At 44.1% G+C, this 23,603-nt stretch overlaps 1 protein-coding gene across 11 annotated transcripts in view; it reads right to left on the reverse strand.

Annotated features, from left to right (window-relative positions):
* FOXP1 (forkhead box P1) overlaps positions 1 to 23,603 on the reverse strand; it is a 734,927-nt gene that overhangs the window by 323,216 nt on the left and 388,108 nt on the right. For all 11 annotated transcript variants that reach the window (XM_077276201.1, XM_077276197.1, XM_077276196.1 and 8 more), the window contains one exon: positions 1,378 to 1,559. In XM_077276201.1, coding sequence (XP_077132316.1) covers positions 1,378 to 1,548 — 171 coding nt within the window. In that variant the 5' untranslated portion in view covers positions 1,549 to 1,559. The remainder of the gene's footprint in view (positions 1 to 1,377; positions 1,560 to 23,603) is intronic.

Consider the following 23,603-nt stretch of genomic DNA (forward strand, 5'->3'; position numbering starts at 1 on the left):
ATCAGAGAGATCTGTTTCTTTCTCATTCTGGACTGATCTTTCATTCGCAAAATTCTCAATTCACTGGTAAAATCTGTATTCGGTGCAGTCAAACTTTACATTACAGAGATAGGAGATGACAGTTGGTGCTGATAAGATTGTATATATACAGAGGGGGAGGAGCTAGATGCAGAGCTCCTCCCTCCTCCCATTTCCCCTCTACATAGAATCTTATGAGCACCAACTGCCATGTCCTATCTCCTTAATATAAAGTTTGTCTTGCCTGAATACAGATTTCACCTGTGAATTGAGAATGTTGAGAATGAAAGATCAGTCCAGGAGGAAAAAGAAGCGGATCTCTCTGATAAGATATATTACAAAGTTTCCTATTTTCATGCGTACTATTGATTAATTAAATACAGATTAAAAAGGTGGTTACACTTTAAGCCTTTTTTTTTTTTATAAAGTGAATGGCGAGTTCAAGAAGCGGCTTATAAGTGGAGACACTATTTCTCTACCAGAAAGTTTCTTACATTGACTTGTGCTATTGATTTATGCAAAGTTTGTTGAAGCGACAGGGACAATTGAAAGGAATTTTCCATATTGGTGCAATAAAGTGATTTCAGAATGTCCAATTCCAATGACACCACCCCAAATGAAAAGTTCAATTTCCTGGCAATGCCAAATGGTAAAATAAAGCATTACACAGCATTCGTTGAAATCAATGGGTGGTCTATATAAAGGAAGGGGATGCCAGGTCCTCTGGAGCTGGAAATGCTCATTGTTGGCACTATCCACGTTGGGTAACAGATGAGAGCTCCTAAACTTTTTTGAATATTTGCAAAAAAGTTTTCCAAACCCCTTCAATTCTGATCTATGAAGATCATACTTGATGCCGCGGACTGTAAAAAACTTTTGAAACCCCATCAACAGTTCTGTAGCGTCATTGTAACCTTAGCTTCCACCAAATCCACCGTTACCATTTACTAAGTATCATAGGCAATAAAAGGACATGAAGGATCGGTTCCTGTCGGTTACAGTGCATTTCGACCGCTCTCACCACGCGTTTTGAGGTTTGCATTTTTGAGATTTGCATCCACTTTCATGCTAGGTCAGATGCAAAAAAAGCCTTACAACTTTCACTCAGTAGCAGGGGAAGTATCCTCCTTCGTTTTAACAGATGTCAGCAGCGCTGCTTCTGGTACTAAACAGTACACACTGGCTTTTTTGGGCAGCACAAAAGTCTTTGATCTCTTTTTCGCAGTGATGAATGCCTGGACCCGGGCGCCAGAACACATAATAACATATAAATTTCACATTCCATTGTGATTGCATGGATGTTCTGTTTTCTCTACCACTTTAGACCGGGTGTGGAGGGGGACGTAAGGGGCACGGTACCTGGTGTTGCTGAAGATGTGCAATATCGGCCGCGGCGGTGTCCAGAGAAGGTGTCTCTCCGTTGGATCGCGTTTCCCGTAATGTGCACTCTAGTAAGTGGTTACCAGAATTTCCACCATTCTGCACGGATGAATCGTTACTTTTCGTCTCAGTCCCAGATTCTTGCATCATGACTCAAAGCCCTTTATAACAAGAAGGGATGAAGGGGGGGGAGAGAAAACATAATAAAACAGCTGTTAAAACAGTTAGTGCATTGGAAGATACGTGCTCTGCTTAAAATCAGCCCCAAAACTGTAAACATTTGTCATTTCCTTTCATACAATTTATCTTTCCTGAGCGCTTCTCGCTAACCGTTACTGTTTATTTTCTTTAACAGCTATAATTGTGGCAAATTTTCAGTTCAAAATGTAGTGACTTGTTTATTTTTGTTTATCACTTTCCCTTTTTTTTTCTTAGATGCATATTTTATAGGAACGTTAAAACAAAGTCGTGAATTTGTACTTCGCACAAAACGGGTAACGTAACGAGAGATGTGAATCGGGAAGACGGAATTCTTATTCCTCCAAGGAAATCTAAATAAATTAGCAGAAAGTTTCGGGAAAGAAAACAATTTTTTATTTTACTTTGACCTTTTTTCTGACAATGGCCATCTGTTTCATCCCTTGTGTCCGCGTGAATCACGTCAGGTGGTTATGTCCATTTTTTGATCCGAATCGTGGATCAAATTCGGCCATTCAAATCAATGGGTCCATGAAAAAAAAACCAGCAAACCCGTCCAATCCATGTGTCATCCAAGTGCTGTCTGATTTTTATGGGTTCATCGGTAGGGGAGGCTTGGAATTTTTTTTTTCTTTTACAGGTACTTTTTTTTTGGATGGATTTCTTGTAAAAGTTGAAAAGGAACAAAATGGGTGCAGCAAAAAAAAAAAAAAAAAAATAGAAATCTGTGTGAAACCTGAATACCCCTGTAAACATATTCGACTATGGTTGGACGAACCCGCCAAAAAGGTCGGACAATCTATAGTGTATGGGGGCTTCGGACAATTCATTGTCGGGGGAAATATCAATTCGGCATGTCTGATTTCAGACGTACTGTCTCCCGGAGATACGTGGCCGCCAGACATGTCTCATAGAGAATATAGGGGCGCTCGGACGTATGCGTAAGGGAGAGATGGATGCCAGCTGAATGCTTCGCCGAACAACGGTCATCTAGCCATTTAATGTGTACGTCAGGGCCTAAAATCTGAAGGGTGTGTATATTTTTGCAACCGCTTTTCTTAATGTTCTTGTGCCATGAAAACGTTCATGTGCCACACACAGTTTGACTCCAGGCCTCAACTATAGAGTCTGTATAGAAGCTGTTGAAGCAAAATGGTGGGATTAAAAAAAAAAAAAATTAAAACGCAAGACAAAGAATTTCTTATATAATAATCATTTAAATAACTAACAAATATAGGAATATTTTTTCCTTGGTTAATGCATTTTCGTTTAGTTCAAGTGCAAATGTAGATATTGGTGCACTACCCATTTTATCCTGTAGGAGTGCTGTTATTTTTTTTTTGCATTTCCTGAAATAGGAGACACTTAAACAAAAAATAAAAATGGACCCCAGAGTTAAAAAAAAAATCAGCATAAATCAGCACTAAAGCAAATAAAAAACTGTACTTGAAGTATCGGTGTCTTCCGCAGGAAGAGAAAAATGTGACTAGTGTAACAGAATATACAGAGGAGCTAAATGTCATTGAGTCCGGAGGGTATTTATTTGCCCTTCCACACCTTGAGTTACGATTTTGGCAGAATAAACAAGTCAATGACGTTGGAGAGGCCGAGTGAGTCACCACAGAGACGTGTCTAAATGTATATAAAGCTGTGTCCTGGCCTTACGTTAGGTGATGACTTGTGCTGCGCCTCCTGCTAGCTCCATCCATAGACTGAAGTTACATATCCGAATATTAATGCATATAGCACAGAAGGGCCAAATACAGTTGTCAAAAAGCAATGCAGGTTATCCACCCCCCATATACTGTAAAAATAATATACTGTATAGAGCAACACTAGTAATTACCATCGTACAGTGCTCTAATAATACCGGCATACAGTGACTAAAAAACAGTACCGTATATAGAGTGAGTTATGGTGACAGATGATGGACTATCTGTTGTGGCCCTTTAAGTGAGTTGTCACATAAAAAGCATAGATGATAAATACAATAAATACATGAAGACTGGGTGTCTGGCTATTGAGATTTTCATCAATTCCAGACAGGGGGGCTGAAATTCCTCTATATTTAGAGCAGAAGTCATCGCACATGCTCACTCTAAACAGTAAACGGAGCAGTGGTCGCACATACTCACTACAAACAATGAATAGAACTACAAACAGTGAATAGAGCAGTGGTCACACATACTCACTACAAACAGTGAATAGAGCAGTGGTCGCACATGCTCACTGTGAACAGTGAATACAGCAGTGGTTGCACATGCTCACTATAAACAGTGAATGGAGCAGTGGTCGCACATGCTCACTGCAAACAGTGAATGAAGCAGTGGTAGCACATACTCAGTATAAACAGTGAATAGAGCAGCAATCGAACATGCTCACTCTGAACAGTGAATGGAGCAGTGGTTGCACATGCTCATTATAAACAGTGAATGGAGCAGTGGTCGCACATGCTCACTGTAAACATTGAATAGAGCAGTGGTCACACATACTCACTACAAACAATGAATAGAGCAGTGATCGCACATGCTCACTATAAACAGTGAATGCAGCAGTGGTCGCACATGCTCACTATAAACAGTGAATGGAGCAGTGGTCACACATGCTCACTATAAACCGTGAATGCAGCAATGGTCGCACATGCTAACTGTAAACAGTGAATAGAGCAGTGGTCACACATGCTCACTATAAACAGTGAATGGAGCAGTGGTCACACATGCTCACTATGAACAGCGAATGGAGCAGTGGTCGCACATGCTCACTATAAACAGTGAATGGAGCAGTGGTCACACATGCTCACTATGAACAGTGAATGGAGCAGTGGTCGCACATGCTCACTATAAAAAGTGAATAGAGCAGTGGTCGCACATGCTCACTATAAACAGTGACTAGAGCAGTGGTCACACATGCTCACTATAAACAGTGAATGGAGAAGTGGCCGCACATGCTCAGTATAAACAGTGAATGGAGAAGTGGTCGCACATGCTCACTATAAACAGTGAATAGAGCAGTGGTCGCACATGCTCACTATAAACAGTGACTAGAGCAGTGGTCACACATGCTCACTATAAACAGTGAATGGAGAAGTGGTCGCACATGCTCAGTATAAACAGTGAATGGAGAAGTGGTCGCACATGCTCACTGTAAACAGTGACTAGAGTAGTGGTTGCACATGCTCACTATAAACAGTGACTAGAGCAGTGGTCACACATGCTCACTATAAACAGTGAATGGAGAAGTGTTCGCACATGCTCATTATAAACAGTGAATGGAGAAGTGGTCGCACATGCTCACTATAAACAGTGAATGGAGAAGTGGTCGCACATGCTCACTACAAACAGTGACTAGAGTAGTGGTCGCACATGCTCACTATAAACAGTGACTAGAGCAGTGGTCGCACATGCTCACTATAAACAGTGAATGGAGAAGTGGTCACACATGCTCACTATAAACAGTGAATAGAGCAGTGGTCGCACATGCTCACTATAAACAGTGAATGGAGCAGTGGTCGCACATGCTCACTACAAACAGTGAATAGAGCAGTGGTCGCACATGCTCACTATAAACGTTGAATGGAGAAGTGGTTGCACATGCTCACTATAAACAGTGAATAGAGCAGTGGTCGCACATGCTCACTATAAACAGTGACTAGAGCAGTGGTCACACATGCTCACTATAAACAGTGAATGGAGAAGTGGTCGCACATGCTCAGTATAAACAGTGAATGGAGAAGTGGTCGCACATGCTCACTATAAACAGTGTTGTGAAATTGGATTCTGGGCTCCCCCGGTGGCCACTGGTGGAATTGAACTTGTGTGCATCATCCTCTCTGTTCACCTGTTCCCATCAGGATGTGGGAGTCTCTATATAACCTTGCTCCTCTGTCAGTTTCATGCCGGTCATCAATGTAATCAGAAGCCTTTCTTTGCATGTTCCTGCTACTAGACAACTCCCAGCTAAGTTGGACTTTCGTCCTTGTTTGTTTTTGCATTTTGTTCCAGTTCACTGCTGCTGTTTCGTTACTGTGTCTGGAAAGCTCTTGTGATCTGAAATTGCCACTCTGGTGTTATGAGTTAATACTAGAGTCTTAAAGTAATTTCTGGATGGTGTTTTGATAGGGTTTTCAGCTGACCATGAAAGTGCCCTTTCTGTCTTCCTGCTATCTAGTAAGCGGACCTCGATTTTGCTAAACCTATTTTCATACTACGTTTGTCATTTCATCTAAAATCACCGCCAATATATGTGGGGGCCTCTGTCTGCCTTTTGGGGAAATTTCTCTAGAGGTGAGCCAGGACTGTGTTTTCCTCTGCTAGGATTAGTTAGTCCTCCGGCTGGCGCTGGGCGTCTAGGGATAAAACGTAGGCACGCTACCCGGCCACTGTTAATTGTGCGGCAGGTTTAGTTCATGGTCAGTTTAGATTCCATCTTCCAAGAGCTAGTTCTTATATATGCTGGGCTATGTTCTCTCGCCATTGAGAACCATAACAGTTTGACCCGCCCAAAAGGGTTAAATTATTGGCTGAGAAAGGAGAGAAAAAAGAAGTCTGCTGAAAATTTTTTTTTTTTTTTCTCTAGTTCTGAGTGTGCTCATAATTGAATCACTTGCTAGTCTGCCTATACTGCAGCCTTCCTCTCTTTCTCTCCTTCTAATCCTTGAATGGCTCTGTGTTCACCTGTTTGAAATGGATCTTCAGAGTGTAGCTACAGGTTTGAATAATCTCGCCACGAAGGTACAAAATTTGCAAGATTTTGTTGTTCATGCACCTATGTCTGAACCTAGAATTCCTTTGCCTGAATTTTTTTCAGGGAATAGATCTTGCTTTCAAAATTTTAAAAATAATTGCAAATTGTTTTTGTCCCTGAAGTCTCGCTCTGCCGGAGATCCTGCACAGCAGGTCAGGATTGTAATTTCCTTGCTCCGGGGCGACCCTCAAGATTGGGCTTTTGCATTGACACCAGGGGATCCTGCGTTGCTCAATGTGGATGCGTTTTTTCTGGCCTTGGGGTTGCTTTATGAGGAACCTCATTTAGAGCTTCAGGCGGAAAAAGCTTTGATGTCCCTATCTCAGGGGCAAGATGAAGCTGAAATATACTGCCAAAAATTCCGTAAATGGTCTGTGCTTACTCAGTGGAATGAGTGCGCCCTGGCGGCGATTTTCAGAGAAGGTCTCTCTGATGCCATTAAGGATGTTATGGTGGGGTTCCCTGTGCCTGCGGGTCTGAATGAGTCCATGACAATGGCTATTCAGATCGATAGGCGTCTGCGGGAGCGCAAACCTGTGCACCATTTGGCGGTGTCTACTGAGAAGACGCCAGAAAATATGCAATGTGATAGAATTCTGTCCAGAAGCGAGCGGCAGAATTTTAGACGAAAAAATGGGTTGTGCTTCTATTGTGGTGATTCAACTCATGTTATATCAGCATGCTCTAAGCGTACTAAGAAGCTTGACAAGTCTGTTTCAATTAGCACTTTACAGTCTAAGTTTATTCTATCTGTGACCCTGATTTGTTCTTTATCATCTATTACCGCAGACGCCTATGTCGACTCTGGCGCCGCTTTGAGTCTTATGGATTGGTCCTTTGCCAAACGCTGTGGGTATGATTTGGAGCCTTTGGAAGCTCCTATACCTCTGAAGGGGATTGACTCCACCCCATTGGCTAGTAATAAACCACAATACTGGACACAAGTAACTATGCGTATTAATCCGGATCACCAGGAGATTATTCGCTTTCTGGTGTTGTATAATCTACATGATGTTTTGGTGCTAGGATTGCCATGGCTGCAATCTCATAACCCAGTCCTCGACTGGAAAGCTATGTCTGTGTTAAGCTGGGGATGTAAAGGGACTCATGGGGACGTACCTTTGGTTTCCATTTCATCATCTATTCCCTCTGAGATTCCTGAATTCTTGTCTGACTATCGTGACGTTTTTGAAGAACCCAAGCTTGGTTCACTACCTCCGCACCGGGAGTGCGATTGTGCCATAGATTTGATCCCGGGTAGTAAATACCCTAAGGGTCGTTTATTTAATCTGTCTGTGCCTGAACACGCTGCTATGCGAGAATATATAAAGGAGTCCTTGGAAAAGGGACATATTCGTCCTTCGTCATCTCCCTTAGGAGCCGGTTTTTTCTTTGTGTCTAAGAAAGATGGCTCTTTGAGGCCGTGTATTGATTATCGGCTTTTGAATAAAATCACGGTTAAATATCAATATCCGTTACCACTGCTGACTGATTTGTTTGCTCGTATAAAGGGGGCCAAGTGGTTCTCTAAGATTGATCTCCGTGGGGCGTATAATTTGGTGCGAATCAAGCAGGGGGATGAGTGGAAAACCGCATTTAATACGCCCGAGGGCCACTTTGAGTATTTGGTGATGCCTTTTGGTCTTTCAAATGCCCCTTCAGTCTTCCAGTCCTTTATGCATGACATTTTCCGCGATTATTTGGATAAATTTATGATTGTGTATCTGGATGATATTCTGATTTTTTCGGATGACTGGGACTCTCATGTCCAGCAGGTCAGGAGGGTTTTTCAGGTTTTGCGGTCTAATTCCTTGTGTGTGAAGGGTTCTAAGTGCGTTTTTGGGGTTCAAAAGATTTCCTTCTTGGGATACATTTTTTCCCCCTCTTCCATCGAGATGGATCCTGTCAAGGTTCAGGCTATTTGTGATTGGATGCAACCCTCTTCTCTTAAGAGTCTTCAGAAATTTTTGGGCTTTGCTAACTTTTATCGTCGATTTATTGCTGGTTTTTCTGATGTTGTTAAACCATTGAGTGATTTGACTAAGAAGGGTGCTGATGTTGCTGATTGGTCCCCTGATGCTGTGGAGGCCTTTCGGGAGCTTAAGCGCCGCTTTTCTTCCGCCCCTGTGTTGCGTCAGCCTGATGTTGCTCTTCCTTTTCAGGTTGAGGTCGACGCTTCTGAAATCGGAGCTGGGGCGGTGTTGTCGCAGAGAAGTTCCGACTGCCCCGTGATGAGACCTTGTGCTTTTTTTTCCCGTAAATTTTCGCCCGCCGAGCGGAATTATGATATTGGGAATCGGGAGCTTTTGGCCATGAAGTGGGCTTTTGAGGAGTGGCGTCACTGGCTTGAGGGGGCCAGACATCAGGTGGTGGTATTGACTGACCACAAAAATTTAATTTACCTTGAGTCTGCCAGGCGCCTGAATCCTAGACAGGCGCGCTGGTCGTTGTTTTTCTCTCGGTTTAATTTTGTGGTGTCATACCTACCGGGTTCTAAGAATGTTAAGGCGGATGCCCTTTCTAGGAGTTTTGAGCCTGACTCCCCTGGTAATTCTGAGCCCACAGGTATCCTTAAGGATGGAGTGATATTGTCTGCCGTTTCTCCAGACCTGCGGCGGGCCTTGCAGGAGTTTCAGGCGGATAGACCGGATCGTTGCCCACCTGGTAGACTGTTTGTTCCTGATGATTGGACCAGTAGAGTCATCTCTGAGGTTCATTCTTCTGCGTTGGCAGGTCATCCTGGAATCTTTGGTACCAGGGATTTGGTGGCAAGGTCCTTCTGGTGGCCTTCCCTGTCACGAGATGTGCGAGGCTTTGTGCAGTCTTGTGACGTTTGTGCTCGGGCCAAGCCTTGTTGTTCTCGGGCTAGTGGATTGTTGTTGCCCTTGCCTATTCCGAAGAGGCCTTGGACGCACATCTCGATGGATTTTATTTCGGATCTGCCTGTTTCTCAGAAGATGTCTGTCATCTGGGTGGTGTGTGACCGTTTCTCTAAGATGGTCCATTTGGTTCCCTTGCCTAAGTTGCCTTCTTCTTCCGAGTTGGTTCCTCTGTTTTTTCAAAATGTTGTTCGTTTGCATGGTATTCCGGAGAATATCGTTTCTGACAGAGGGACCCAATTCGTGTCTAGATTTTGGCGGGCATTCTGTGCTAGGATGGGCATAGATTTGTCTTTTTCGTCTGCTTTCCATCCTCAGACTAATGGCCAGACCGAGCAGACTAATCAGACCTTGGAGACATATTTGAGGTGTTTTGTGTCTGCGGATCAGGATGATTGGGTTGCTTTTTTGCCATTGGCGGAGTTCGCCCTCAATAATCGGGCCAGCTCTGCCACCTTGGTGTCCCCGTTTTTCTGTAATTCGGGGTTTCATCCTCGATTTTCCTCCGGTCAGGTGGAATCTTCGGATTGTCCTGGAGTGGATGCTGTGGTGGAGAGGTTGCATCGGATTTGGGGGCAGGTAGTGGACAATTTGAAGTTGTCCCAGGAGAAGACTCAGCTTTTTGCCAACCGCTGTCGTCGTGTTGGTCCTCGGCTTTGTGTTGGGGACTTGGTGTGGTTGTCTTCTCGTTTTGTCCCTATGAGGGTTTCTTCTCCTAAGTTTAAGCCTCGGTTCATCGGCCCGTACAAGATATTGGAGATTCTTAACCCTGTGTCCTTCCGTTTGGACCTCCCTGCATCTTTTTCTATTCATAATGTTTTTCATCGGTCATTATTGCGCAGGTATGAGGTACCGGTTGTGCCTTCCGTTGAGCCTCCTGCTCCGGTGTTGGTTGAGGGTGAGTTGGAGTACGTTGTGGAAAAGATCTTAGACTCCCGTGTTTCCAGACGGAAACTCCAGTATCTGGTCAAATGGAAGGGATACGGTCAGGAGGATAATTCTTGGGTGACTGCCTCTGATGTTCATGCCTCCGATCTTGTCCGTGCCTTTCATAGGGCTCATCCTGATCGCCCTGGTGGTTCTGGTGAGGGTTCGGTGCCCCCTCCTTGAGGGGGGGGTACTGTTGTGAAATTGGATTCTGGGCTCCCCCGGTGGCCACTGGTGGAATTGAACTTGTGTGCATCATCCTCTCTGTTCACCTGTTCCCATCAGGATGTGGGAGTCTCTATATAACCTTGCTCCTCTGTCAGTTTCATGCCGGTCATCAATGTAATCAGAAGCCTTTCTTTGCATGTTCCTGCTACTAGACAACTCCCAGCTAAGTTGGACTTTCGTCCTTGTTTGTTTTTGCATTTTGTTCCAGTTCACTGCTGCTGTTTCGTTACTGTGTCTGGAAAGCTCTTGTGATCTGAAATTGCCACTCTGGTGTTATGAGTTAATACTAGAGTCTTAAAGTAATTTCTGGATGGTGTTTTGATAGGGTTTTCAGCTGACCATGAAAGTGCCCTTTCTGTCTTCCTGCTATCTAGTAAGCGGACCTCGATTTTGCTAAACCTATTTTCATACTACGTTTGTCATTTCATCTAAAATCACCGCCAATATATGTGGGGGCCTCTGTCTGCCTTTTGGGGAAATTTCTCTAGAGGTGAGCCAGGACTGTGTTTTCCTCTGCTAGGATTAGTTAGTCCTCCGGCTGGCGCTGGGCGTCTAGGGATAAAACGTAGGCACGCTACCCGGCCACTGTTAATTGTGCGGCAGGTTTAGTTCATGGTCAGTTTAGATTCCATCTTCCAAGAGCTAGTTCTTATATATGCTGGGCTATGTTCTCTCGCCATTGAGAACCATAACAAAACAGTGACTAGAGTAGTGGTTGCACATGCTCACTATAAACAGTGACTAGAGCAGTGGTCGCACATGCTCACCATAAACAGTGAATGGAGAATTGGTCGCACATGCTCACTATAAACAGTGAATGGAGAAGTGGTCGCACATGCTCACTACAAACAGTGACTAGAGCAGTGGTCGCACATGCTCACTATAAACAGTGAATGGAGAAGTGGTCGCACATGCTCACTATAAACAGTGAATGGAGAAGTGGTTGCACATGCTCACTATAAACAGTGACTAGAGCAGTGGTCGCACATGCTCACTATAAACAGTGAATGGAGAAGTGGTCGCACACGCTCACTATAAACAGTGATAGAGCAGTGGTTGCACATGCTCACTAATACTCCTTTTACCTAGGGAGGTCCGAACAGTAAAACCTTTAGAGATCAAACATGTATCACCAATAATGAGAATACTTTTTATGGAAGAGCAGCTTTAAGAAGTAGTTTAATGAACATTTTATGGAACAGAAGCTTGAGCTTCAATGTCTCTTTTAAAGGGGTTATCTAGTCTAGAACGCTCATACTGAAATATTTGGGAACCCTGAATTAATAGAAGAGATCTCACAATCAGGACCTTTATCTATTAGCCATTAATGCCAACAAAGAGCATCCCATGTTCTGGAGGACCAAGCATGTCCATACTTTACAGGCAGGCTATTGATTCCAACAAGACACTTGTCATGCCTTGTTTGGCCAGTGGTGGTGCCATAGGAAAATTGAGCACTCTTTGACAGGATCCCTTGCAATTATAACTGATCGTGGCAAACAACTTTTACAATTGTTCTAACAACCCTTCTAATTAAAACAGATTGTCCAAAGTGAAGAAAGTTTTGTATCGGCTCAGCATTTTTAAGGAGTTCTCAATTTTTTTAACTTTGCCCTTAAGGCACACAGTGTTAAGACATCGGCCAGTACAAACGGAAAGGGAATAAAACACCTCAATAAATTTCTGCATCTTCAGATACAAATACTTCTTCCATGCGATTAGAAGTTTTCGGATGAATTTTAGGATAGTTTCTAGTTTGTTTGTTTTTAATTCAGTGGTAAAATGAGTCACCTATGTAGTAACTTATCCAAAAAGAATGAAGTCACTGTTTATTTCATGACTTTAAGACATGTAGATAAGCCAAGATTTTTTTTATTTTTTTTTAACGGTGTTTTTTGACAAAAGGCAGCACAAAGTTTTCTGGGAAAGCTTAAATAAGGTATTCCTGTCTCTAAGATCCTATCTCAATATTTAGTAGTTGTAATAATAATACTATTAGCAAATACCTCCGATTAAAAAAGTAGTATAGTTCTTCTGATTTGCTGTCGCTTACCCCATGTGCAGGGCATTGCATTAGCTTAGGTATCCATGGTTACGACCAGTAACAATTAACATGGATCTAAACTATTGTCATGCCCTGCACATGGGGTAAGCAACGTAGCTAATCAGAAGAACTATACTGCATTTCCGATGGAAGTAAGGGGGAGAAAAATGTCTGCTTTTAGTCTTAACAACCCCGGTCTAGCTAGCAGAAGCTCCTTTTCTCGTTCACCTTTTGCACCACCATGCCTGTATGGCTTTGATGTGTGATGTAGCATCTAGGATAAGTATAGCTAGGAGATTTATGATAAATACTCAATGTGCTCAGCGCTCACCTTCAACATTAAGAGCAAACAGAGGTGTGAACCATGAGTAAAATATGAGCTAAAATTAGTCTAAAACGGTGCAGTTTCATAAAAGACCAAAAAAATCCACATGCGGAAGTTTATATCCTTTAGGACAGACCATTTATGACATAAGAGTCCCTCAAACGCATGATGTCCCAGTGTTCAGACCTTTAGAATTATGCATAAAGTGTTTGATTTCCCTACAGCTCCCCCGCAGGTCAAATAAAGTATTACACTAGATCGGAGCAAAATGATTTGCAGGACCCTGGTCCAGCAGAGTTTAAAACCAGTCATAAATAATATAAAAAACCAGTAGAATAGAAATGATGTGTAGAGCTAGAACTACGGCACAGTAACATGGGGAAGGATGGTGTCCAACCTGACATTGTAGGTGTCCAGTAAAATAGCTGTGCTTTGGTCACCCTTACAGGGTCCAGCACAGAGTCTAGTGTCTATTATTGTCTGCAGCTCTGATGTTAAATCGGGAGAGCTGCAGCCAATCATCAGTGAGCTCAGTTAAGCTGTTGACTCGGGTAGAGCTGCTGATCTCCCTGATTGACTGCAGCGCTGGAGACTTGGCTACAGACAATAATAGACACTAGGAGCAATGGAGGAGAGTCAGCGCCGGACCCGGCAAGGGTGAGTAAAGCATGGTTTGCTTAATCACTGCAGTCGAGTGGACTGATTTTTTTAAAAGTGGAAAACACCTTTAATTAAAAATAATAAAGTGTAATACATAAATTAATGGGTTTAGAATATGCAAATTGCCTCTTCTGAGAAAAAGAGGACTTAAACTCTATAGCGCCACCTGTTGGAAGTAGCGATCCTACAAGTCACAATCAAATAATTAATGATTTATAATAAAAAAAAGTATTAAGACAATCATCATTTTTGGTATATATTATGCCCTGTACGTAATTTGCACCAATTTCTCCCAGTCCTAAACCCATTCCAAGAGGATTAATTTATCCAAGTGGAGTTTTTCAGATTAATAACTCCATAAAACATACTAATTGCATGCAGTTTTGTGTTTTTATTTATTTATTTATTTGAAGTCCTGTCCCTTTAAATACGGTCACGTTGCGCAAAACTAATGAAAAACCTTATTAACTGGGAACGACACTAGGTATTTGACCACACTATTTTTCAGTAGCAAATCAATTTCACACACATGAATCTGTGCTAATGTCACACTGTTAGTCTGATAACGGGAAATTATATTCCATACCCAGAGCTGTATCAAAACATATAACCTACACCATGTTCCATAATTATTTCTGAATAATTTAACACAAGACTAAGCTGTATCAAAGCCTACAAGGAAAGCTTCGCAGTGGATCAAATCTTTGCTTTTCAGAGAAGCCATGTCAACAGAAGGCGAGGAGCGGAATAGCGGACGTGAAAACATCCCAAAGACATGCCTACGAGCAAAGAATTCTCAAAGCGATCCTCCCCGGAATTCTCAGCGCACACAGCGAGCGCGGACACAGGGATTCATCCCGGATTTGATCCATTTATGGCATGTATCATGAAGGATCAGAGTGATATCATCAGAAACGGATGTAGCAGAGCTGGATTTGTGATTTAGAGGGAAGCGATCCCGTCGTAGTGCGCTGCGTCCTGTGATAGAGCAGGAGGAGATGAGTACATCGATATATAGTTTTATGGGAAAATATTCAGTGGAACTTGTATTTTATGCATTTAAATACTTAGGAGTCCAGAGGGCGGTCCTGCCAGTTAGGAACGCCCACTGGACTCCTAAGTGTTACTTTTCCATAAAACTACATATCAATCTTCTCGGCTACTTATGTTCAAAGTGACTGGTTCTCTTTAAGGAGCAGTTAGGTGGGCATTCACTGCACGCCTGTGCCACGCTAAGAAGTGAGGGTAGGAGCACAATTTTGCACCCCCACAAGATTTTAGTGTCTGAAAGGAACCACCTCTGTGGCTCCCCTAATGCTGCCATGTATATGAGGCCTTACCCCTAGGGTATGCAGTGCATGAGATCCCCCAATGAGACACATTTCTAGATGTTTCTATTGAGACCCTCTAATTCTGGATGGAAGGATTCCAACTATATTAAAGGGATTGTACTCAATCAGTTTTTTTTTCCTTGAATTGAGTTAGTGACCTTACTTCAGAAAAAAAAAAACCTGATGGAGTGCTCTCCCACGATTCCAAAAATATTTGATATGTTATTACACTTCAAATTAAAGGGAACCGGTTAAAATAATTCTGCTACTCATTCTAATGGCACGGCTGTATAGGTTCTAGCACAACAATAAAAATGACACCTCTCCTGTAGAAATCTGATGTTCCAGGGCTGAGAAATCCAGCTTTGAAGCCACATGCAAATGAGCCAGGAAGTGCACGGGGGCGTGTCTATAAACTGAGTGCACTTCCAGTTTACATGAAACTTCAAAGCTCGATTTCTCCGCGCTGGAACATCGGATTCCTACAAGACAGGTATCATTTCTATTGTTGTATGAGGACCTATACTTTCATAAAACTAGTTTCAGTAAAGGATGGGTTCCCTTTAACATGACTGGGCTGCAATCCCAGATCTGGACTGTTGAAAAAGACTGGCGCTATTTCTAAAAGTAAAAAAAAATAAATCGAGACTCGGTCTCTGTTAGATGTCTACATTGGAGGCATCTTAAGATGTATACCGCAGATGGAAGTTATTGATATGGTCAGCACGGTGGCTCAGTGGTTAACCCTGTAGCCTTGCAGCGCTGGGATCCTTGGTTCAAATCCCACCAAGGACAACATCTGCAAGGAGTTTGCATGTTCTCCTCCTGTTTGCGTGGGTTTCCTCTGGGTTCTCTGGTTTCCACCCACAATCCAAAGACATACTGATCGGGAATGTAGATTGTGAGCCCCAATGGGGACAGTGATGATGTCTGTAAAGCGCTGAGGAATATGATAGCGCTATATAAGTGAGTAAAATAAATAATATAAGGAAGATTTAATTGCATATACCAGCCAGAAGGATGCCAAAAAACTCTCGTTTTCCTTCTTTGGCGCTATCGGCGGTCTATGGATACCACGAGATATACGTCAGGAGCTGTTCCCAGTGTTTGATATCATTCGAAACGTTCATCCAAGATTTTTTTTTTTGCAATACTATTTAAAAGCAATCATACAATTAATCCCGAAATGTAAAATAGTGGGAACAGAAGGAAAAAAAAAAAGAAAAGAAAAAGATAAAAATACTTTGACAGTTAAAGAATGATGCGCCGATTCCAACGAAATGTGAAAATAAGCAGCTTCTTTAGAAAAACACAAGGACGAGAAAAAAAAAAAAATAAATAAATAAAAATGTAAAAAGTGACGGCACGCAGCTGTACAGGGAAAATGAAATGTACAATGGGATTTGTTTAGCGACCATTACCCTATAGTGAATTTTCATAATCATTACGGGAAGGCGTATGAGGCAGTTCAAGAAGTAATCAAGAGAGGAAGCCTCGGGGCGGCCGTAATGTATGCAAAGCTGGTGACCCGCAGAAAATGAGAGGTAGGATTCAATGACTGCGGAGGGCGGCCGGCATCCTACAGACCCGGCCTGATGAGGGACTACTAAAATTAACACCCAATTAATTTCTGAATTGACAAACAAATGAAAGTCATAAATCTACTTTCTCATTAATTTTCCTTTTGGTATAATTTAAAGCAGCAGCACAAGGGGAAAAAAGCGAGCATTATCCATCATAAATATCAGAAAGATAGCGTTATACCGCCATAAATTATGCATATTACCTGTTGTTAAGGGGGTGATTAATGCACTATCAGCTTTGTTTTACTGTATGGATCGTCTAGATCTGAACCCGAAATCTGAAATGTCATTTAGCGAGGAGGAATTAATGTGTTCATCGAGGCTTATGGCTTAATGACGTTATCTGTTGGGGTGGAAAATTTGGGATCCTTAGGGCAAAGTGCAGGGCTGGAGATGCCAGTGGGGAACACCAGGTTAATAGACATGGATGTATGCTACATGCAGGGCTGGTTTATGGGTAGATATATCCAGGGAAGTTGCCATTTTTTAATGGTGTCTCCTATGAGTCTACATCATGCGCCATAAGCTCCCTGTTCCACCATTCACCTTCACAGCCTGAAGCTCCGCACAGGAGGGGTCCAGCACATCACTACATCATGCCTGCTACCCCGGGCCACCCACAGCACAATACACAGGTATGCTCCCACTAATGGGCACTGTGGGGGGCATTCCACAATGTATGGGGCACTGTGGGGGCATCATAATGTGTACTGTGCACTGTGTGGGCATCATAATGTATATGGGTCACTGTGGGGGCATCATAATATATACGGGTCACTATGGGGGCATCATACTGTCTATGGGGCACTGTGGGGGCATCATAATGTATACAGGTCAATGTGGTGGCATCATACTGTCTACAGGGCACTGTGGGGGCATCATAATGTGTACTGTGCACTGTGGGGGCACCATAATGTATACGGGTCACTGTGGGGGCATCATACTGTCTATGAGGCACTGTGGAGCATCATAATGTGTAATGGACACTATAAAGGCATCATACTGTCTTTGGGGGCATCGTAATGTGTATTGGGCACTATAGGGACATCATACTGTCTATGGGGCACTGTGGGGGCATCAATGTGTATGGGGCACTATAAAAACATCATGCTGTCTTTGGGGGCATCATAATGTGTACTGGGCCCTATAGGGACATCATACTGTCTATGGGGCACTGTGGGGGAATTATACTGTCTATGGGGCACTATGGGGGCATCACAAAGTGTACTGTGCACTGTGGGGGCATCATAATGTGTATTGTGCACTATGGGGGCGTCAGTGTATGGGGAACAATCTTTTGAGCATCATACTGCATGGAGGGTCACGATAAGCAATCATTGAGGGGGGAAAGGTGTCTGAAATTGTGTAGGTACACTAAGGGGCTTCACTAGGGCTACTATTTTTGTATGGGTGCATAAACAAGACTCAGCGGGTTACAGGTTTGCCTCAGTGCCTAATATGTGTCCCTTTTTCCTGCTTTTCAGCATTGGGGGGTTTTGCCTTCCTTACTCGTCTGAGGACACTATTTTGCAGAAATAGATTTTTGTATTATTATACATTTTAATTTTTAGTAAACACGGCAGATATTCATCATCACAGCTCCGGCTGAACCATGTGAACGCATGCACCCCACCATACCAAAGCTGTGGGCAGAGGATGAGCCAGTGGAGAGGTTTGGAAGCACAGGGGTTTACTGCTGAACAGTAGGGTCGGTGAGGCGGAAACAGCAGGATTTTGCAAGAAAGTTTTATTTTGACAGAATAAGTAAAAGAAATGTAAAAATAAATAAATAAATTGTAAAACTTTCTAGGCGCGGACGTTACAGTCAGAGCTGCAATGCAGAATTCTCATGTCAATCTTTCAGCAAATGTCAGGTGTATCCCTATTACAAGGGCCAAGGGTCACATATGAGACCCCAGAATACTCATGTACAGAAATACTCTCATAGATCTTTCACTTTGTTAGAAATGTGCAGATTTGCAGAACAAAACCACCCAAAGTCCCCGTGCCCACCCTTCCTTCCATTGTCTCATCTGTCCTTAGTCCTGCAATTCAATTGTTTGATACCATGTAAGTGTCCGTTGGCTGCAAATGTTCAATACTAAGGAAAATGAGTTCTTAATCAGCAGAATGCAAAAAGCGCGTGGAGCGCAGAAGTGACGGGGTGGGCAGAGGTCAGGGACCATCAGGAGCCATATTGTAGGGGTCATCATAACCCGGACAGGACAGGTTTTTCGCTAAGAAAAGACAAGAGGAGAATAGTCTGAAAAGATATGTTGAGTCAAAAAGTTTTTCAAAACTTTTTCAAAAACTTTATATATTTTTTTTTTTACTTGGCAAAGTTTATAGGAGTTTTATATTTCATTATTTCTCCTCAATGCAGAGGGCAAAAAATGTATCAAAAACATTACAATCTTCATGGGTGATATGGAATGATGTAATATAGGAAGCAGACATACATCTACTGGGGATTTACTAAGGATAAAGGTGGTCTGAGAAATTGAGAAAGCAAGACTTTGCTACACCATCCCCCTTCTTTCCTGCCACCCCATCAATCGGCGAGGGTACGAAAATGTTGGTAAGTATAGGACTTTCTAAGTCTAGGCACTAATGTCGTCACAATGTATCATGGATTCCCATCGCCCATCAACGTCTCATCTTTAAGAGGGGAAAGGATATAAATATACCGTATATTCTCCATCCTCGTATCAATGGTAGATTTTAGAAGTGGATGAGATTTTACAAACGTCATTTTGAGATTGACCTATAGTGGAGATGTTAAAATCTGCAGCACGTCAATCTGTTTTGCAGAATTCAATGTAGCGATGTGAAAGCCACAAAAAAATTTGGACATTCCACACACAGATTTTTCCGCAGTGAAATTGACTTGTATTTACACTCGATTTTATGCAGAGTTTCTACGACTTACCCATTCAAATAAATGGGATATGTGTAAATCCATGTGCAACAAAACCCCATTTAGATGCATAGAAATTAACAAATGTGTGTGCACAGTACCGCAATGAGATCACAAAATAGGAAAAGATGATGTGCCTCAGATTCCAACATTATCAGATTAAAGGAAGGTTAGAAAAAGTGTAAAAAATCTCTAACCTCCCACACAAGGGATAAATATTGAGTTGAATCGACAACGCGAGCGAGTCCTCTCAGGAGCAAACCGAAGACCCAGGACAGGAGAGGCTGGGGTCTGTTCCCCCCCCCCCCCCACCGTTTGTGTTTACTAAACAACAGAGGAACACACGGAGGATTTGTGTGACAGGCGCTGACAGAGCGTGGATTGTATCAGTGCTGTAAATAATAAACATGTTGGGTAATTACACACAGAACAATAAAAACACTGCGCTCCAAAGACGCACCAGCCGCACCACCACCTGAGACCACCACTGCCCTGAAACATATACTGGGAGGCAAATCTGCCCTGGGTGCGCCGGGGTGTGTGGAGTTGGCCTGGGTGTGGGGAAAGGGTGGTGGTGTGTGGAGCATGTCGGGGGGTGTGGAGGTGTGTGCAGTTGGTTGGTGTGTGGAGTGGGCCGGGGTGTGGGGAAAGGGTAGTAATGTGTGGAGCGGGTTGGGGTTTGTGGAGATGGTCGGGGTGTGTGGAGTACGTACGAGTGTGTGGATCAGGTCAAGTTGAGTGGAGCGGGTTGGAATGTGTGGAGGGGGTGGTGGTATGTGGAGAGGGTGGCGGTGTGTGGAGCGTGTTGGGGTGTGTGGAGGGGGTGGCGGTGTGTGGAGTGGGTTGGGGTGTGTGGAGCGTGTCTTGATGTGTGGAGCGCGTCAGGGTGTGTGGAGTTGGTTGGTGTGTGTGGAGCAAGTAGGAGTGTGTGGAGCGTGTCGGGGTGTGTGGAGGGGGTGGCGGTGTGTGGAGTGGGTTGGGGTGTGTGGAGCGTGTCGGGGTGTGTGGAGGGGGTGGCGGTGTGTGGAGTGGGTTGAGGTGTGTGGAGCGTGTCGGGGTGTGTGGAGCGGATAGGAGAGTGTGGAGCGTGTCAGGGTGTGTGGAGCATGTTGGGGTGTGGAGTGTGTCAGAGTGTGTGGAGCGGGTAGGGGTGTGTGGAGCGGATAGGAGAGTGTGGAGCAGATAGGAGAGTGTGGAGCATGTTGGGGTGTGTGGAGCGGGTAGGGGTGTGTGGAGCGGATAGGAGAGTGTGGAGCATGTTGGGGTGTGTGGAGCATGTTGAGGTGTGTGGAGCATGTTGGGGTGTGTGGAGCGGGTAGGGGTGTGTGGAGCGGATAGGAGAGTGTGGAGCAGATAGGGGTGTGTGGAGCATGTTGGGGTGTGTGGAGCATGTTGGGGTGTGTGGAGCATGTTGGGGTGTGTGGAGCATGTTGGGGTGTGTGGAGCGGGTAGGGGTGTGTGGAGCGGATACGAGAGTGTGGAGCGGATAGGAGAGTGTGGAGCATGTTGGGGTGTGTGGAGCGGGTAGGGGTGTGTGGAGCGGGAAGGGGTGTGTGGAGCATGTAGGTGTGTGTAGAGAGGATAGGAGAGCGTAGAGCGGATAGGAGAGTGTGGAGCATTTTGGGGTGTGTGGAGCATGTCGGGGTGTGTGGAGCATGTTGGGGTGTGTGGAGCGTGTCAGGGTGTATGGAGGGTGTGGCAGTGTGTGAAGTTGGTTGATGTGTGTGGAGTGGGTCGGGGTGTGGGGAAGGGGTGTGGAGTGTGGAGTGGGTCAGGGTTTGTTGAGCTGGTTGAGGTGTGCGGAGTGGGTACGAATGTGTGAAGCAGGTCAAGTTGAGTGAAGCAGGTTGGGATGTGTGGAGCGGGTTGGAATGTGTGGAGGGGTGGAAGTGTGTGGAGGGGGTGGCGGTGCGTGGAGCGGGTTGGGGTGTGTGGAGGGGGTGGTGGTATGTGGTGTGGTAGGCATATGTGGAGCAGGTTGGGGTGCGTGGAGGGGGTGGCAGAATGGGGAGTGGGTAGGTGTGTGTGGAGCAGGTTGGGGTGTGTGGAGCAGGACTTGTTTTGTGGAGCGGGTCAGGGTGTGTGGAGTGGGTAGGGGTGTGTGGAGTGGGTTGAGGTGTGTGGAGCGAGTAGTGGTGTGTGGAGGGGGTAGCAGTATGTGTAGCGGGTCAGGGTGTGTGGAGTGGGTTGAGGTGTGTGGAGCGGATCAGGGTGTGTGGAGTGGGTTGAGGTGTGTGTAGCGGGTCAGGGTGTGTGTAGCGGGTCAGGGTGTGTGGAGTGGGTTGAGGTGTGTGTGTAGCGGGTCAGGGTGTGTGTAGCGGGTCAGGGTGTGTGTAGCAGGTCAGGGTGTGTGGAGTGGGTTGAGGTGTGTGTAGCGGGTTAGGGTGTGTGTAGCGGGTCAGGGTGTGTGTAGCAGGTCAGGGTGTGTGGAGTGGGTTGAGGTGTGTGGAGTGGGTAGGGGTGTGGGACTGGGTAGGGTTGTGTGGAGCGAGTAGGGGTGTGTGGAGCGGGTCGGGGTGTGTGGAGGGGGTAGCAGTATGTGTAGCGGGTCAGGGTGTGCGGAGCGGGTCAGGGTGTGCGGAGCGGGTCAGGGTGTGCGGAGCGGGTCGGGGTGTGTGGAGCTTTTCGGAGTGGGTGGAGCCGGCCTGGGTCTGTGAAACGGGTGGGGGTGTGTGGAGCGGATTAGCATATGTGGAACAAGCTAAGAAACTTAGTGGCTAAAAGAATTCTACATTTTGTAAGCCACTAAAATAGAAAAGAAAAATAAAACGGCTACGTTTGCCATCTCTGTATTCCTATAGGTCATTTTATACCGCACCATAAATGCCGTAAAAACTAAACCGAAAAAAAAAAAAACAATGTTGCATTTGAATTTTTTCCACCGTTTTGCTCCATTAGGATTTTTTTCTGTATATTAAATCTTAAAATGCACGGTGTCACTAAAATCTACAACCCGTCCTGTAAAAAACAAACCCTTGTAAGGCCGTGTCGACTGAAAGATAAAAAAAAAGTTAAGGCTCTTGGAAAGAAAATAAAAAGGCAAAAAAGTAAAATGATCAGGAAGGTAGCACCTTTCCTAAAATGTAAGGACTCATATTCAGTATTAGCTCCATCCCTCGCTCGGCTTTTTCATTCCTATAGCGGCGCCTGTGTCAGTTTTTACCGACATTCTGGAATTCTATTCATCACGGAGGATATTTAGGAGGACATGAAGTTAGGAGAATGCGGTTGCGCACGGGACTGGTGCATCAAGTATTCTGGATTATTGGATTCCGTATTAAAAAGAAATGTACAGTATCTATATTATTAAAAATAAAAAAATATTTACAAACTACAAGGAGTCTGTATCTGTCATGGAATATTGTATGGAGGGAGGAGGAGTGGAAGAAAAATACTAGACATGAAAAACAGCCGCAGGGTTATCTCCGTGGCCCCTCCAGATAAGAAAAATAAACAAAATTAAATGTATTTTAATCGCATTCCAGGGACAACACCCCTTCCCCCAAAGTAATTTTTCTTTTTTTTTTTTCTTTATTATTATCTAGAAGTTTCTACCAGAACCATCCGGATAAAAGGCGTCTCACGCCCACAAACAATGCAATATTTGTTTAATAAGCGATTGCTGCCATGGGCACGGTAAATAAGAGGCCGACATCGCTGTTTATGAACAAACACCCCATCTTGCAAGATCAATTTAACATTAACCAGGTGGAATAATGAGCAGATTTTGTAGGTGACTGTCAGGGCAGGACCAGAATAAACAGAACCTGGGAGGAGATGGGGCCAGGCTCAGGAAAAGGAGGCAAATGCAGCACAAAATAAACAGCAGGGAAAAAAAAAAAAAGAAAAAAGAAAAATTAAGACAAACAAACAGTCATTCTCCTGACATTCACACAGGCAGAAAAGGTTGTAAATTACAGGCATCAGCTGCTGACCACCATGAAATCCTGGGGTTTACAGAGCAGGACTCCCTGTTTACACTGTGCCATGTTTGCTTATAAACAGTAATGTGCAGTTACCAGCGAGGAATTAGTGTCCTATTAACCAGGAAAAAAAACGGATCTCACAAATCCTGTTAACTATTCCTGGCAGAGCGGCTCCGAGAACTCGTAAAGGAGAAGCAGATTCCGACAATGATCAACTCGACTGACACTTCTGTATTAGTAAATATTGGCACTTCCCAGGAAATACGCATTTTTTTTTTATTTTTTTTTCTTATTTTGCATTATGGTGACCCTCAGTTATTCCTCCTGGAAATGAAGGAATCCACTATCCATTCTATTCATCAATCGGATTCTGTCCTATAAGTGATGTAGAGAAAAAAAGAAATAAATTAAAAAGGATCTAGTAACGCCTGCTAACTATTCTTG

Source organism: Ranitomeya variabilis, chromosome 8 (assembly GCF_051348905.1).
Source record: "Ranitomeya variabilis isolate aRanVar5 chromosome 8, aRanVar5.hap1, whole genome shotgun sequence".
In the NCBI taxonomy this organism is placed as follows: Eukaryota; Metazoa; Chordata; class Amphibia; order Anura; family Dendrobatidae; genus Ranitomeya; species Ranitomeya variabilis.